At 39.2% G+C, this 15,326-nt stretch overlaps 2 protein-coding genes across 7 annotated transcripts in view; one reads left to right on the forward strand and one right to left on the reverse strand.

Moving 5' to 3' along the window:
- Positions 1-12,902, reverse strand: part of LOC110448735 (WD repeat-containing protein 11-like) — a 35,510-nt gene extending 22,608 nt beyond the window's left edge. For all 3 annotated transcript variants that reach the window (XM_021495130.1, XM_021495129.1, XM_021495132.1), the window contains exons 1-8: positions 12,747-12,902; positions 9,180-9,249; positions 8,815-8,856; positions 4,437-4,590; positions 2,617-2,790; positions 2,223-2,324; positions 1,316-1,427; positions 330-507 (exon numbers count right to left, since the gene is read on the reverse strand). In XM_021495130.1, the coding sequence (XP_021350805.1) occupies positions 330-507; positions 1,316-1,427; positions 2,223-2,324; positions 2,617-2,790; positions 4,437-4,590; positions 8,815-8,856; positions 9,180-9,249; positions 12,747-12,811 (897 nt within the window). In that variant the 5' untranslated portion in view covers positions 12,812-12,902. The remainder of the gene's footprint in view (positions 1-329; positions 508-1,315; positions 1,428-2,222; positions 2,325-2,616; positions 2,791-4,436; positions 4,591-8,814; positions 8,857-9,179; positions 9,250-12,746) is intronic.
- A 217-nt stretch (positions 12,903-13,119) lies between these two features.
- LOC110448736 (phospholipid phosphatase 5-like) overlaps positions 13,120-15,326 on the forward strand; it is a 19,301-nt gene continuing 17,094 nt past the window's right edge. For 3 of the 4 annotated variants that reach the window (XR_002462766.1, XM_021495133.1, XM_021495134.1), the window contains exon 1: positions 13,131-13,208. The gene's annotated coding sequence lies outside the window, so the exon portion shown is untranslated. Of the gene's footprint in view, positions 13,209-15,326 lie in introns of all 4 variants that reach the window. The other variant, XM_021495135.1, reaches the window with a different exon arrangement.

The raw sequence follows: 15,326 nt of genomic DNA on the forward strand, positions 1-15,326 counted from the left end.
CCCCCCCCCAAGAACATTTTGTAATTCTAGATATCATGATGTGACATTTGAGCACTTTAGAGATATTATTTTTTGACATTTTTATTTACAGATCATGAATAACTTTGAATGATTCACCCATGACTTTCTATTTGCTCTATGTTTTTTGATATTTGATCTAAAATAAATACACAACTTTTAAAAACAAAAGTATAAATTATTTTTCATTCCAAAAGTTTGAATTTTGTACTTCTGCACTATTCTAGTTTCAAATTGGGTGTACAGGCCTATGACCGCCACTAACTGGACAAATAGTAAGACTGTTTCTTCAGCTGTATATGTCCCCTTACCTGTACAAAAGGCGAACCTGTTCTCTCCATAGTGATGATTCCGACTGTCTGATTGATCTCGAGGTCCAGGAGGAGGATCTCGCGGGGGTACACCAGGATCAGGTGGTGCCGACACGCCCGATGGAACTCCAGCTGGAGACACTCATTCAAGGTCACAGATTCTTCGTCTCCTCCAGACCTTAGAGAACAAGGTAGCTCAAGGTCAACACTTATTTCGTATTATAAAGGTAAACTATTTTATATTGGTTCAAGGTCAACACTTATGTCGTATTATAAAAGTGAACTATTTTATTTTGGTTCAAGGTCAACACTTATGTCGTATTATAAAGGTGAACTATTTTATATTGGTCTATAAGGAAATACTCGGGTCATTTTCTTCTCTGGTAAACTTGAATATGTTATCAACAGATATTTAAAGCATATTTCCTGTGCAGAATGCCCAGCAGCATATGTGGGCGAGACAGAAAGAGCCCTCAGGAAACAAGTCTCAGAACATCATAGAGACACGTCACCAGTCGGAGCTCACATTATGAGCCAAAGATCACACTCTTTTGGGGCTCCCAACATTAGAGTACTGGACCAAGACCCCCGCAGGTTCAATAGAGGGATCAAAGAGGCCATCTACATCGCGGCCACTATCCAGACTCTAACCAAGACTGAGGGCGCTACCACCTACCACCAGCCTATGCCAGCCTGATTCAGTTACATGACTTGGGGATAATCCCCAGGTCACATGACTGAATTGCCAGACTAGTCTGAAGCCCCCTACTGATCTCAGTAAGGGCTGAAGAAGGCAACCAGGAGGTCGCCCCAACTATCCATGAGCAGTAATTAGTTGAGAGACATTGTTAAGTGTTTGTTTAATAAGCATATCTCCTCATAAAACCTATAATTTTGTATTGAGAACATGGTCAATTTGATTATATTTTACTGAGAACCTCCTACACCAATATTTTACTCATTTCTTGAGTCATTCACATACTTACTTTTTACTTGGCCCCTCCCCCACCAACATTTTGCTCATCCGTTTGGCTAGGTTTCGAGACGTTGATTTCTTGTCCAAACTACTCGTAGAACCTTCTGTCTTCAAGTTGGAAGCTACCAAAGTATTAGAGAAATAAAATAGGAGCATTGTGGATATTATGACAAATTTCCTTTTTTTAATATTCATGGTTCATAATTTGATACTGTAACATAACAACACCTATCTTTGATCTTTAGGAAAAAAACTGCTCAGTCCGGATATATGTTAAGATACCTGTTCTGTCCTATCTAAATGAGTTTCCTAACTGAAGTGGGAGACCTTGACCTTTAACATCTGTGACTTGTTTATTTGCTCTTTTTTCTGGGTTTAACATTTGGTAGATAAAAGCTTAAGGACAATGTGGAGCTCAAGTTTTAATACTTAAATCTTGACTCGGACAAGAGAAATTTAACTTCTTATCTACCATTCACTGAAACACTTAAATTATCAGTTGTTTTGCCAACCTTAACTTGATGAAATGAAAACAGAAATGTCCTTGGTTTATTTCTTTCTTCTTAAAAGACTAGAAATATCAAATTTCTTGTCTTCTTTGATTTTAGGGACCAGAAATATCAAATTTCTTGTCTTCTTTAATTTTTGGGACTAGAAATATCAAATTTCTTGCCTGCTTTGACTTGAAGGACTAGAAATGTCAAAATCATTGAATACCTTGACTTGGAGGACTATAAAATATCAAACTTCCTGCCTGCTTTGACTTGAAGGACTAGAAATATCAAATTTCTTGCCTGCTTTGACTTGAAGGGCTAGAAATGTCAAACTCATTGAATACCTTGACTTGAAGGACTATAAAATATCAAACTTCTTGCCTGCTTTGACTTGAAGGATTAGAAATATAAATCCTTGCTTACCTTGACTTGAGGGACTAGAGATGTAGAATTTCTTGCCATTACTGGAAGGTGTCTTGGTTATGGAGAAGTCGTCCACAAATACGATACAGTCTTGGCCGAGGACTAGAGTGAATACAACAGGGTTATTATACATCTGTAAATGTTTTCCTAGGTACTTATATTTAATAAATTATTTGATAATAAACAAGATTCAATTTTCTAAAGATAACCAATTATACTAAGTGAAAAGGCTAAATGGCTTTAAAACAATATAAACAAAAATTTCCATTTTTTTTTTTTTATCTTTTTTAATATAAATGATATTTGAATTCATTTAGGAACTGATTTTGTTCCTTTTCAATGTTAGTCTGTATTAGTCAACCAAATATGTCACACTATGAAAGGTTTGACTTACATGCGACATTTTTTATGTTAAACGGGTCAAATGAGAACGACAAAAGAGGTTCTGTGTAGGACTTCTTCCATAGCTTGGTCCCGGTGTCAGCGTTCCACAATATCAGCGAGTACGGGGGATGTAGCGCGACTAGAAGGTCATGTGATGCATCCTGATTGGAGAGCCATTCTAGATCTGATGTAATCAAAGATAAATAGGTACATTATAAATATAAAGTTTACTTAATTTACAACAAATATGACACACATTATTTTTCAGCTTACATTAATCACTCTTTTTGGCCCAGATAGAAGCTTGCAGGGTTTTTTTATTGTTGGGGGTAGAAACCGGAATACTGGGAGAAAATCAATCTGGTCAGGTAGGTGATCCCATACCTTTTCACGTATATTTCTAAACATTTTCTTCAGGTTGGTAGGTATGGGTTATGAAAAGTTCTTTTTTACACAACCAATAAAATTGACAGATGACCAGTGAAGCGTATGCACACAAAGGTGTAAAATGTATACGAGTTGTCCACAAAATCGATGTCGATTTCAGCTACGCTGTTAGCGTATGTACAATAGTTGTTATGTATGTACCGAAATGACTCGATCCAGCTAGGCTTTGTTTAAACCCAAGAAGGTAGGAAATTCACTAGATCAGAAAGGAAGCAGTCGGAGTCACAGTAAACTAAATTGGCAATCACAGACCATGCCACACAGAAAAATCATGTGATTGACTGGGATAACTCCAAAGTTTTGGACAGAAAGAGCAATCTGTTCAAGCGGCAATTAAAGGAAGCCATCTGGATATGCCGCAGTTGGCCAGTTCTAAATCGAGACGAGGGGGCTCAAAGACTCTCGTACATCTATGACCAAGCATTAAACAAAGCATAGCTGGATCGAGTCATTTCGGTACATATATAACAACTATTGTACATACGCTTACAGCGTAGCCGAAATCGACATCGATTTTGTGGACAACTCGTACACATTTTACACCTTTGTGTGCATAATTCACTGGTCATTTGTCTGATGAAGATGACAGTGTACATATCGTACTAGTCATCCAAACGCCACATAGACAATTTTATTGGTTGTGTAAAATAAAGCTTTTCACGTCTGATCAGTTACAGTAAAACCTGTCTAATCTGACACCCTGTGGCACACAATACCTTGGTCAGATTAGACAGGATTTGGAAATATACAAGTCTTGTTTTGTCATTTTCATAAGAAACTGGTTGGATAAGACAGGATATCAGGCTACACTCACTGAATGGATGAGACGGCTTTCACTGTGTACAATCATCAATGCTCAGATAATTAACAGAATTTGCACAAGGATAGTAAAAAGACACAGCACTGTACCAAATTTTGTTCCTAAATATATAGTTTTCGATCAAATTTATTTTTGAATTCAGCATAATTTCAAAATTTGACAACATCATGATCATATTGGGTTATCTTTGATTCAAGGTAATAAATGTGGACTCATCAGTTCATTTAAGCTTTAAACTGCTTCAGTTGGCGTTCATAGGCAATATGAATGCCAATTGGATAAAGGGTAGGGCAGGTACGAAGAAGTGCACTGGCACTTCATGTTGGAACTGCCTTTATCCAACCACCTGTCCAGGGAGGATATCCAACCTAACAATCATGACTGATGACCTCAAAATTTGGGTCTTGGCGTTCATAGCATACATGAATCTCATGTGAATATGGCAGGGTATAAATTGGCAATGCCATACAATGGTAGATTTATGAATGTTACTTAACAGTGTCCTCAGTAAGGAGAACTTTATTGTGTATAGAGATGTTCTCCTAGCTTCTAATTTACCTTACCTTGTATTGGTCTTTGACCATCAGAGAACTCGGCTTTAGACTGCCCTGGAATGACATCCCATGTAACAATGACACCGCTAGCGTCCGCAGATGCGAGACGAAGGTTGTAGGGACTACCTTGATCATGATTATAGTTCTCTCGTGCCCATTTCACCTTCAAACAACAAACATGTCCTTCCATTATTGAATTTATTCTGACATTTTACAGCACTGACAATTATTTTACACATGCAGTAAATAAATGATTGTACATAAGCTTTGTGTTGAGTCCTGCTTATGTTTGTTACACATGTACATGGTATGGTATATAACTATGTATCAAGTCCTTTTTACATTTCTAGTTAAAACCCTTGTGTCAAGTTCTGCTCTCATGAACTTTCTGATCTGAAAAGCAATATCAAGCAAGTGCTCTTGGTAAGGAAGCAGGGTATGACATTTCAACTTTATCGCCCCATGGACTCAAGTAATTTTGCAGGAATCAATTTTCTACAGTAACCTTTGACGATCAGACTAAAAGCATTCCCTTACCTTGGAAGAACTTTCGGTAAGAAAGTGATGAAAAAGTTTGTAGGTTCATGGAAATTGAAGAATTGTGTGGAAACCAAATTTTCTATTTATAGCAACAATGACTTTGATGTTTGACCTGATTTGGACAAAGACTTGTGCTACCTACCTTAACTACGTTGGACTTGTGTTTGTCTAGGAGTTGTGCTACCTACCTTAACTACGTTAGACTTGTGTTTGTCTAGGACTTGCGCTACCTGCCCTAATTACGTTGGACTTGTGTTTGTCAAGGACTTGTACTATCTACCTTAACTACGTTAGACTTGTGTTTGTCTAGGACTTGTGCTACCTGCCCTAATTACGTTGGACTTGTCTTTGATGTTTGACCTGATTTGGACAAAGACTTGTGCTACCTACCTTACCTACGTTGGACTTGTGTTTGTCTAGGACTTGTACTACATACCTTAACTACATTAGACTTGTGTTTGTCTAGGACTTGTACTGCCTACCTTAACTATGTTAGACTTGTGTTTGTCTAGGACTTGTGCTACCTGCCCTAATTACGTTGGACTTGTGTTTGTCAAGGACTTGTACTACCTACCTTAACTACGTTGGACTTGTGTTTGTCAAGGACTTGTACTACCTACCTTAACTACGTTGGACTTGTGTTTGTCAAGGACTTGTGCTACCTACCCTAACTACGTTGGACTTGTGTTTGTCTAAGACTTGTGCTACCTACCTGAACTATGCTGGACTTGTGCTTGTCTAGGACTTGTGCTACCTACCTTAACTGCGTTAGACTTGTGTTTGTCAAGGACTTGTGCTACCTACCCTAACTACGTTGGACTTGTGTTTGTCTAAGACTTGTGCTACCTACCTGAACTATGCTGGACTTGTGCTTGTCTAGGACTTGTGCTACCTACCTTAACTACGTTGGACTTGAGTTTGTCTAGGACTTGTGCTACCTACCTTAACTACGTTAGACTTGTGTTTGTCAAGGACTTGTACTACCTACCTTAACTACGTTAGACTTGTGTTTGTCAAGGACTTGTACTACCTACCTTAACTACGTTGGACTTGTGTTTGTCAAGGACTTGTACTATCTACCTTAACTACGTCAGACTTTTGTTTGTCTAGGACTTGTACTACCTACCTGAACTACGTTGGACTTGTGTTTGTCTAGGACTTGTGCTTCCTACCTTAACTACGTTGGACTTGTGTTTGTCTAGGACTTGTGCTTCCTACCTTAACTACGTTGGACTTGTGTTTGTCTAGGAGTTGTGCTACCTACCTTAACTACGTTAGACTTGTGTTTGTCAAGGACTTGTACTACCTACCTTAACTACGTTGGACTTGTGTTTGTCAAGGACTTGTACTATCTACCTTAACTACGTTAGACTTGTGTTTGTCTAGGACTTGTGCTACCTGCCCTAATTACGTTGGACTTGTCTTTGATGTTTGACCTGATTTGGACAAAGACTTGTGCTACCTACCTTAACTACGTTGGACTTGTGTTTGTCAAGGACTTGTACTATCTACCTTAACTACGTCAGACTTTTGTTTGTCTAGGACTTGTACTACCTACCTGAACTACGTTGGACTTGTGTTTGTCTAGGACTTGTACTACCTACCTTAACTACGTTAGACTTGTGCTTGTCAAGGACTTGTGCTACCTACCTTAACTACGTTAGACTTGTGTTTGTCAAGGACTTGTGCTACCTACCCTAACTACGTTGGACTTGTGTTTGTCTAAGACTTGTGCTACCTACCTTAACTATGCTGGACTTGTGCTTGTCTAGGACTTGTGCTACCTACCTTAACTACGTTAGACTTGTGTTTGTCTAGGACTTGTACTACCTACATTAACTACGTTAGACTTGTGTTTGTCTAGGACTCGTGCTACCTACCTTAACTACGTTAGACTTGTGTTTTTCCAAGGACTTGTGCTACTTACCTTACCTACGTTGGACTTGTGTTTGTCTAAGACTTGTGCTACCTACCTGAACTATGCTGGACTTGTGCTTGTCTAGGACTTGTGCTACCTACCTTAACTACGTTAGACATGTGTTTGTCTAGGACTTGTGCTACCTGCCCTAATTACGTTGGACTTGTGTTTGTCAAGGACTTGTGCTACCTACCTTAACTACATTAGACTTGTGTTTGCCTAGGACTTGTGCTACCTACCTACGTTGGACTTGTGTTTGTCTAAGACTTGTGCTACCTACCTGAACTATGCTGGACTTGTGCTTGTCTAGGACTTGTGCTACCTACCTTAACTACGCTAGACTTGTGTTTGTCTAGGACTTGTGCTACCTACTTTAACTACGTTAGACTTGTGTTTGTCTCGGACTTGTGTTTGTCTAGGACTTGTGCTACCTACCTTAATTACGTTAGACTTGTGTTTGTCTAGGACTTGTGCCACCTACCTTAACTACGTTAGACTTGTGTTTGTCTAGGACTTGTACTACCTACATTAACTACGTTAGACTTGTGTTTGTCTAGGACTTGTGCCACCTACCTTAACTACGTTAGACTTGTGTTTGTCAAGGACTTGTACTACCTACCTTAACTACATTGGACTTGTGCTTGTCAAGGCCTTGTGCTACCTACCTTAACTACGTTGGACTTGTGCTTGTCAAGGACTTGTACTACCTACCTTAACTACGTTAGACTTGTGTTTGTCTTGGACTTGTGTTTGTCTAGGACTTGTGCTACCCACCTTAACTACGTTAGACTTGTGTTTGTCTAGGACTTGTACTACCTACCTTAACTACATTGGACTTGTGCTTGTCAAGGCCTTGTGCTACCTACCTTAACTACGTTGGACTTGTGTTTGTCTAGGACTTGTACTGCCTACCTTAACTACATTGGACTTGTGCTTGTCAAGGACTTGACTTGTGCTACCTACCCTAACTACGTTGGACTTGTGTTTGTCTAAGACTTGTGCTACCTACCTTAACTATGCTGGACTTGTGCTTGTCTAGGACTTGTGCTACCTACCTTAACTACGTCAGACTTGTGTTTGTCTAGGACTTGTGCTACCTACCTTAACTAGGTTGGACTTGTGTTTGTCTAGGACTTGTACTACCTACCTTAACTACATTGGACTTGTGCTTGTCAAGGACTTGTGCTACCTTCCTTAACTACGTTGGACTTGTGTTTGTCTAGGACTTGTACTACCTACCTTAACTACGTTAGACTTGTGCTTGTCAAGGACTTGTACTACCTACTTTAACTACGTTGGACTTGTGCTTGTCAAGGACTTGTGCTACCTACCTTAACTACGTTAGACTTGTGCTTGTCAAGGACTTGTGCTACCTTCCTTAACTACGTTGGACTTGCGTTTGTCTAGGACTTGTACTACCTACCTTAACTACGTTAGCCTTGTGCTTGTCAAGGACTTGTACTACCTACTTTAACTACGTTAGACTTGTGCTTGTCAAGGACTTGTACTACCTACCTTAACTACGCTAGACTTGTGTTTGTCTAGGACTTGTGCTACCTACCTTAACTACGCTAGACTTGTGTTTGTCTAGGACTTGTGCTACCTACCTTAACTACGTTGGACTTGTGATTGTCTAGGACTTGTACTACCTACCTTAACTACGTTAGACTTGTGCTTGTCAAGGACTTGTGCTACCTTCCTTAACTACATTAGACTTGTGTTTGCCTAGGACTTGTGCTACATACCTTAACTACGTTAGACTTGTGTTTGTCTAGGACTTGTGCGACCTACCTTAACTACGTTGGACTTGTGTTTGTCAAGGACTTATACTACCTACCTTAACTACGTTAGACTTGTGCTTGTCAAGGACTTGTGCTACCTTCCTTAACTACATTAGACTTGTGTTTGCCTAGGACTTGTGCTACCTACCTTAACTACGTTGGACTTGTGCTTGTATAGGACTTGTATAACCTGAAAGGAAAGAATTATCACATACTTTAGATGTCAGGCATATTATTATGTTGTGTAAGTAAATTCAAAACTATAGACATTTCAATATATATTTGCACCTGTGTCTATATCTTAATGAAGAAAATAGAAACTAGACTTGTAATGAAATGTGGTCTTTTGACATTTGACACAGGTATATGTTGTACTGTTTATAACAAAATTGTATTACAATTTCACTGTATTCTTTCAAATATAGCAGAAGTGAATACATGTTTAAACTTACTTGTAAGCCATATTTCACAAAATATCTGCAAACAACCATAACAAGATTAACATATACCAACCTGGACATTTTTTGGATCAACAATTACAACAAAACTATGACAACCATAGGCCAGCAATCCCTGCCATCCCCTAAAACACAGCAATAAAACACATTTGTTTACTTGTTGCAGGGGAATTTGCCAAACACATACACACAATATTTTATATAGAACTCTATTGAGCTAGAATAAGCCACTCTAAGGTGCATTACAATACATATATAATCAATACAATATGGCGACCTTACAGGAGCTGTCCTATTAACTTAAGAACTAACTACTGGTTCTAAGCCACCTACCTAATACCTCCACTGGTGCTACAGTTACTCACTTGAGTGTGATCGAATAAACACTGCAGCATCCACATGAGACTCCCTAAGATATTGGAGTAGTATAGGCAGGAGAAAAACATAGAAAAATTCAATATAATGTCTATGTACACATACATATATATAAACAACATCAGTTACCTTTTAGATAGGGAAAATTATAAATACCAAAACTAATAGAATATTTAAATCTAGTTTTTAGAGAAAATTTATAAAAGAAAATATGATATGAAGGAAAACTATTAAAATTAAAGGCATTTGTGCATTTTTATTAAAATAATAATAATTTGACAGAAAACAAAAAATTGCAAAAAAAATAATAGATCTAATATATTGCTTTAGATCCTTCAACTTTAAATTTGGTACTGCAGTTGTCATTGGCTGGCATATTGACGTGACTGACATTACAATAGGAAATGTCATCAATTTTGATGTTTAGGATTTGTCACATGTTTATTTTTGAATTTGTCAAATGTGTACGTATACCGGTATTAGGGATTTACCAACTAATGTTGCTGTCTCAGAGTTAAATTGAAAGGAGCTATAGAGATGACTAAATCTTTGTATAAATCATATATAACTTATATATAAATCATATAATACTCATATATAAATCATATATAACTTGTATATATAAATAATATATACCTTATATATAACTTTAATATATAAATCAAATATAAATCATATATAACTTAAATATAAATCATGTATAACTCATATATAATTCATATATAATCATATATAAATTATATATAACTTATATATATAAATCATGTATAAATCATATAACTCCAAGGGTTCCACTCTTAATATACTTGTCATGACAAAATCAAAGGCACATGTCTAGCAATTTGATTGGTTTGAGGTATCAAACACTGACCAATCACTAGGCTGATACGGGTCCTTGGAAGTTTACAGAGGAGCTGCACTTGAAATTTAGACAATTTCAAAGATGGTATTAAATTGCTTGTTTATGCATGTTCGTGTATACTACTAGCTGTGATATTGAACAGGATGTCAACTAATCTTCAATCTTCTCTCAGTTATATAGCCTCTGGTAATCACTGTGTTCCGGTCCAGCAGACATTGATCATGCACAGATGAATTTATATGTGACTGTGATATTATACATGTACATTAAAGGTGTCGGTTCTTGTCCCTGCAGACTTTTTAAATATCTATATATGACCATTAAACCCATTACTGCATGGTATTGTGTGTATATATATATAGCTCCAAGCATTAAAATATTGTAAACAGAGTGCTGATTCACATGTATGCCAACCTCAAATTTTCCTCCATTTTTATAATTAGGCCGAAAATAGAAACTGATGTCTTTCAGCCAACCCAAGTCTACCTTTTTCTTTTGTGCTGATGTTGCAATTTGTGTGGGGACAAAGAAAGATTGAAGTGTGATTTCCTTCTCTTTTTTACTATACAACCTTATAATTAGTCAAGCTAAATTAAAATAAAAAGTATTTCTGTCTTACCCTCTCTTTTTTTCTGGTATGTTAATAATTAATGGAGTGAAAGATGATTTTATTTCTTGGATTAATAGCATCCACTGTGACATAATAAGGGGGCACGGTAGTCTAGTGGTAGGATGCCGGGCCAAGAGGACCGAAGGATTGCGAGTTTGGGTTACGTCACGGCACTGTGTTGTATCTTTGAACAGTCTACTGATCAGCTGTAAATGAGTATGTGGTTTGGCAGTGCTGGAACTGTTGAGTGCTAGCTGTGAGCGCCGAAATGCCAGCACCGACTGTATGCTCCCCAGGGATTTGAGAAAGATATTGGCTAATTGCAAAGGCCCTATAACCACGGATAATAATTTGTGAACCGCTTTGAGACAACCGACAAACTAGGTTGTGATAAAGCAGTATATAATAACCTTGAATTATTGATAATTTTATAACTGTTTAGACTTTAACATAACCTAGCCGCTAAAGGACATAAAAAGTAGAAAGTGATAAAGGACACAGGTAAGATATAATACAGTCAAAACAGGAAACAAGTGCATGGGAACTTCAACTTTTTAAGCCTAACATATTTTATCTTTATTTCCGAGAGGAAATATTCTACAGGTATTAAATTTTAATGATAGAAAATCAGGAAAAATACTTAATTTACAGGCAAAACACAATTTAACATCGAAGCGCTGAAAGCAAATTTCTGAAGTAACACTCTAAGTACAATGTAGATTCAATTTATATGGAATGCTATACTGATGTTTGAATCACCACGGCCAGGTTATAGCTAAAGATATATATATATATTACATGACTATCTGAACAGACAGGTCTCAGCCATGCATAGTTATATTTAATAAATAAATTAATAATATCAATATACAGCATTTGATATAGCGCCCTATCTAGCTAACATAAGCCACTATTAAGCACTTTACAGTACATAGATACGGTATACAATTTGTACAATTAGCATATACATTATCAATACAATTTTGAGAATTGCAGGAGCTGTCTTATCAGACACTTATTACTATTAGTCCTATTCCACCTGGTTAATATATCCCTTTGTGTGTATGCCTGCGTGTGTGCTGGAGATGTAATGTGTTCTGTTTGTAGTGGGACTGTGCTTGCAACGGCATCATTTATAGTGCCACCTCACTTGAATGCTACAGCACAGATAATGCAACATCCACACCAGACCAATTTATACTCCACCTGGGTTGTTGGAGTTGTGTGGGAAGGAGAAAAACTCGACCGATCCGCCTAATTATTGACTATCTGAATGGTCAGCTATAGTGTATTACTAACGGTCTGAATCAACAGTTTGTGTTATAGTTATTAACAGTCTGAGTTAAATAACGTTACGGTCTATGATTTACTTATACTGTATAACGTTAATAGTTAATCTGAAATTTTGACCCTCAAATGATTTCCGATTGAATTGTAAATCCAAGATATATGCTAAATCTACTTTCTGGAAGTTGTACTCATAGAGAATATATAACTTTGATGGCGAAATAATTGTGAAACTTACTTCAGTAGAACCAACTTTGGCCACATTAACAGTCTGAGCAGGGCTTATGCATATTTCACACACATATCCAAAGAAAGTGTATGTCAATGAATGAATAAGATTTATCAATGAGTGAATAGAAAAATTAATAAATAAGAAAATTATTTTTTAAGGAGGCATAATTTCAGAATCCATCTTTACTTTGATGGGGGCGGGGTGGTGATGCTGCACTGTCTGCATTTAGAAATTCCCGTTTTGAAAAGAAACTTACCAGTCACATGCACCCTTGTTTTGTGAATGCAATGCACCTGTTACTATCTTAGGAGCCAGCTTCATCGTGTCACAATTGTGGTGGATACAGCTTCATGAACATAAACATAAACAAACACCATCATGGCTTCATTTTTCTACCTGTCGTCTAACTTTTTTCCACAGGGGAAGTAAGTACAAAGCAGTCGATAAATAATAAATATGATAACCTAAATTCTGATATAGTAAAACATACCTGTAGAATATTTTCTTACAAAAATAATTGTCTGCTTTTTTGTTAGAATTTGCTTAAATATTGATGCTATAAAAGTTCAACAATAAGGCTCTAATTGATTAAGATTTATCGTTTAGATTTGCCTTAGCCGTTCGGAGTTTTGCGGTCCAATAAAAAGTCAAGAGAACTTCCGCATACGCATCCACGTTGTACACAAACCCATATCGCAGGTAGGATCAGTGACACATGGTCAGTATCACACTTACACATATACGTGCCACTTTTACACTTACGCGTATCGTACCTACTGTCAATTGACATTAACTGCAAATTAAATAGCTGACGTAGAATTGAAATGACAGCCTGAGTAACGACCTCAAAAGCTGTCGGTACATAAACCGAACATGGCAATATAAATTATCGGATAATCATCTAGAATTGTAATACATGCAGTTATGTGCCAGAGGTACACATCCTCTGATGGTATGGATTCATATACCTTTGTGTTGATGGTAAATGCTGTTTTATCATTAACATAATAGCTTGATTGCCAAAATTGTATATAACAAGTTGGGCGTATTTAGTATTAGCTGTTCAAATGTCAATAAGGTTTTAGAGCATCTGCTTTTTTCTCTACTGGGCAATAGCTTTGGATTATGCAGTTTTCCTGGTTAACACCAATTGTACATCAACGATATATGAAGTAACAACGACGGTAAATTCCCATAAACACTGAATCCTTACAATTAACGCGTTGGTTAAGGATCGATATGGGTTACTTTGCATTGGTATATGTACATTATGTAGGTCAAGGAAGTAATTAAAACTGTAGACAATATGAGGTTGTCAAGTTTTTGGAGCAATCCATACACTTACTGCATCCTTGACCAATGATATACTGTGTGTGCCAACATCTTTCTTCATGTTCAAGTCTTTGCAGAGAATTATATATATTTTTCCTTGTGGGGGAATGGAAATGTGGAAGCGGATGGGGGGGGATGTGGAAGAGGAAAGATGTGGGGGAGGGGAGATGTGGAGAAGGGAGATGTTGAAGAAGGGAGATGTAGAGAGATGTGGGAGGTTTGGATATGTGGAGGAGGGGAGATGCGGGGGAGGGGAGATGTGGAGGAGGGGATATGATGGGGAGAGGAGATGGGGGAAGGGGAGATGTGGGGGAGAGGAGAGATGTGGGGGTGAGGAAATGTAGGGAAGGGGAAAAGTGGAGGAGGGGAGATGATGGGGAGAGGAGATGGGGGAAGGGGAGATGTGGGAGAGGGGAGATGTGGAAGAAGGGAGATGTAGAGAGATGTGGGAGTTTTGGATATGTGAGGAGGGGAGATATGGGGGATGGGAGATGTGGGGGATGGGAGATGTGGGGGAGGGGAGATGTGGAGGAGGGGAGATGTGGAGGAGGGGAGATGATGGGGAGAGGAGATGGGGGAGAAGGGAGATGATTGGGAGGGGAGATGTGGGGGAGGAAAGATGATGGGGAGGGGGGATTTGGAGGAGGTGAGATGTGGGAAAGGGGAGATGTGGGGGAGGGGAGATTTGGGGGAGGGGACATGTCAGGGAGGAGAGATTTAGTGGAGGGAAATGTTGATATGGGGAGATTATGGAAAGGGGAGATGTTGAGGAGGGGAGATGGAAGGAAGGGGAGATGTGGGAGAGAGGAGATGATGGGGAGGGGAGATGTGGGGGATGGAGATGAGGGGGAGGGAGACATGGGGGAGAGGAGATGTGGGGAAGGGGAAAAGTAGGAGAGGGGAGATGTTTGGGAGGAGAGATGGGGGATGGGAGATGGGGGGGGGGGGGGAGGGGGGGGGGGGGGGGGGTGGGGGGGGGGGAGAGGGGGGGGAGGGAGATGGGGGGGAGGGAGACATGGGGGAGAGGAGATGGGGGGAAGGGGAAAAGTGGGAGAGGGGAGATGTTTGGGAGGAGGGATTGGGGATGGGAGATGTGGGGGAGGGGAGATGTGTAGGAGGGGAGATGATGGGGAGGGGAGATGTGGGAGAGGGGAGATGTGGGGGAGGGGAGATGTCAGGGAGGAGAGATGTGGGAGATGTCAGGGAGGAGAGATGTGGGGGAGGGGAGATGTCAGGGAGGAGAAATGTGGGAGATGTGGGGGATGGGAGATGTGGAGGAAGGGAGATGGGAGAGGGAAGATGTGAGATAGGGGAGATGAGGGGGAGGGTAGATGTGGAGGAGGGGAGATGTGGGAGAGGGGAGATGTGGAAGAGGGGAGATGTGGGGGAGGGGAAATGTTGAGATTGGGAGATTATGGGAAGGGAAGATGTTGTGGAGGGTAGATGGGAGGAAGGGGAGAAATGATTGGGAGCAGAGATGAGGGGGAGAGGAGATGAGGGGGAG

This window comes from Mizuhopecten yessoensis, unplaced genomic scaffold (genome assembly GCF_002113885.1).
Source record: "Mizuhopecten yessoensis strain PY_sf001 unplaced genomic scaffold, ASM211388v2 scaffold4231, whole genome shotgun sequence".
NCBI classification, from domain to species: domain Eukaryota; kingdom Metazoa; phylum Mollusca; class Bivalvia; order Pectinida; family Pectinidae; genus Mizuhopecten; species Mizuhopecten yessoensis.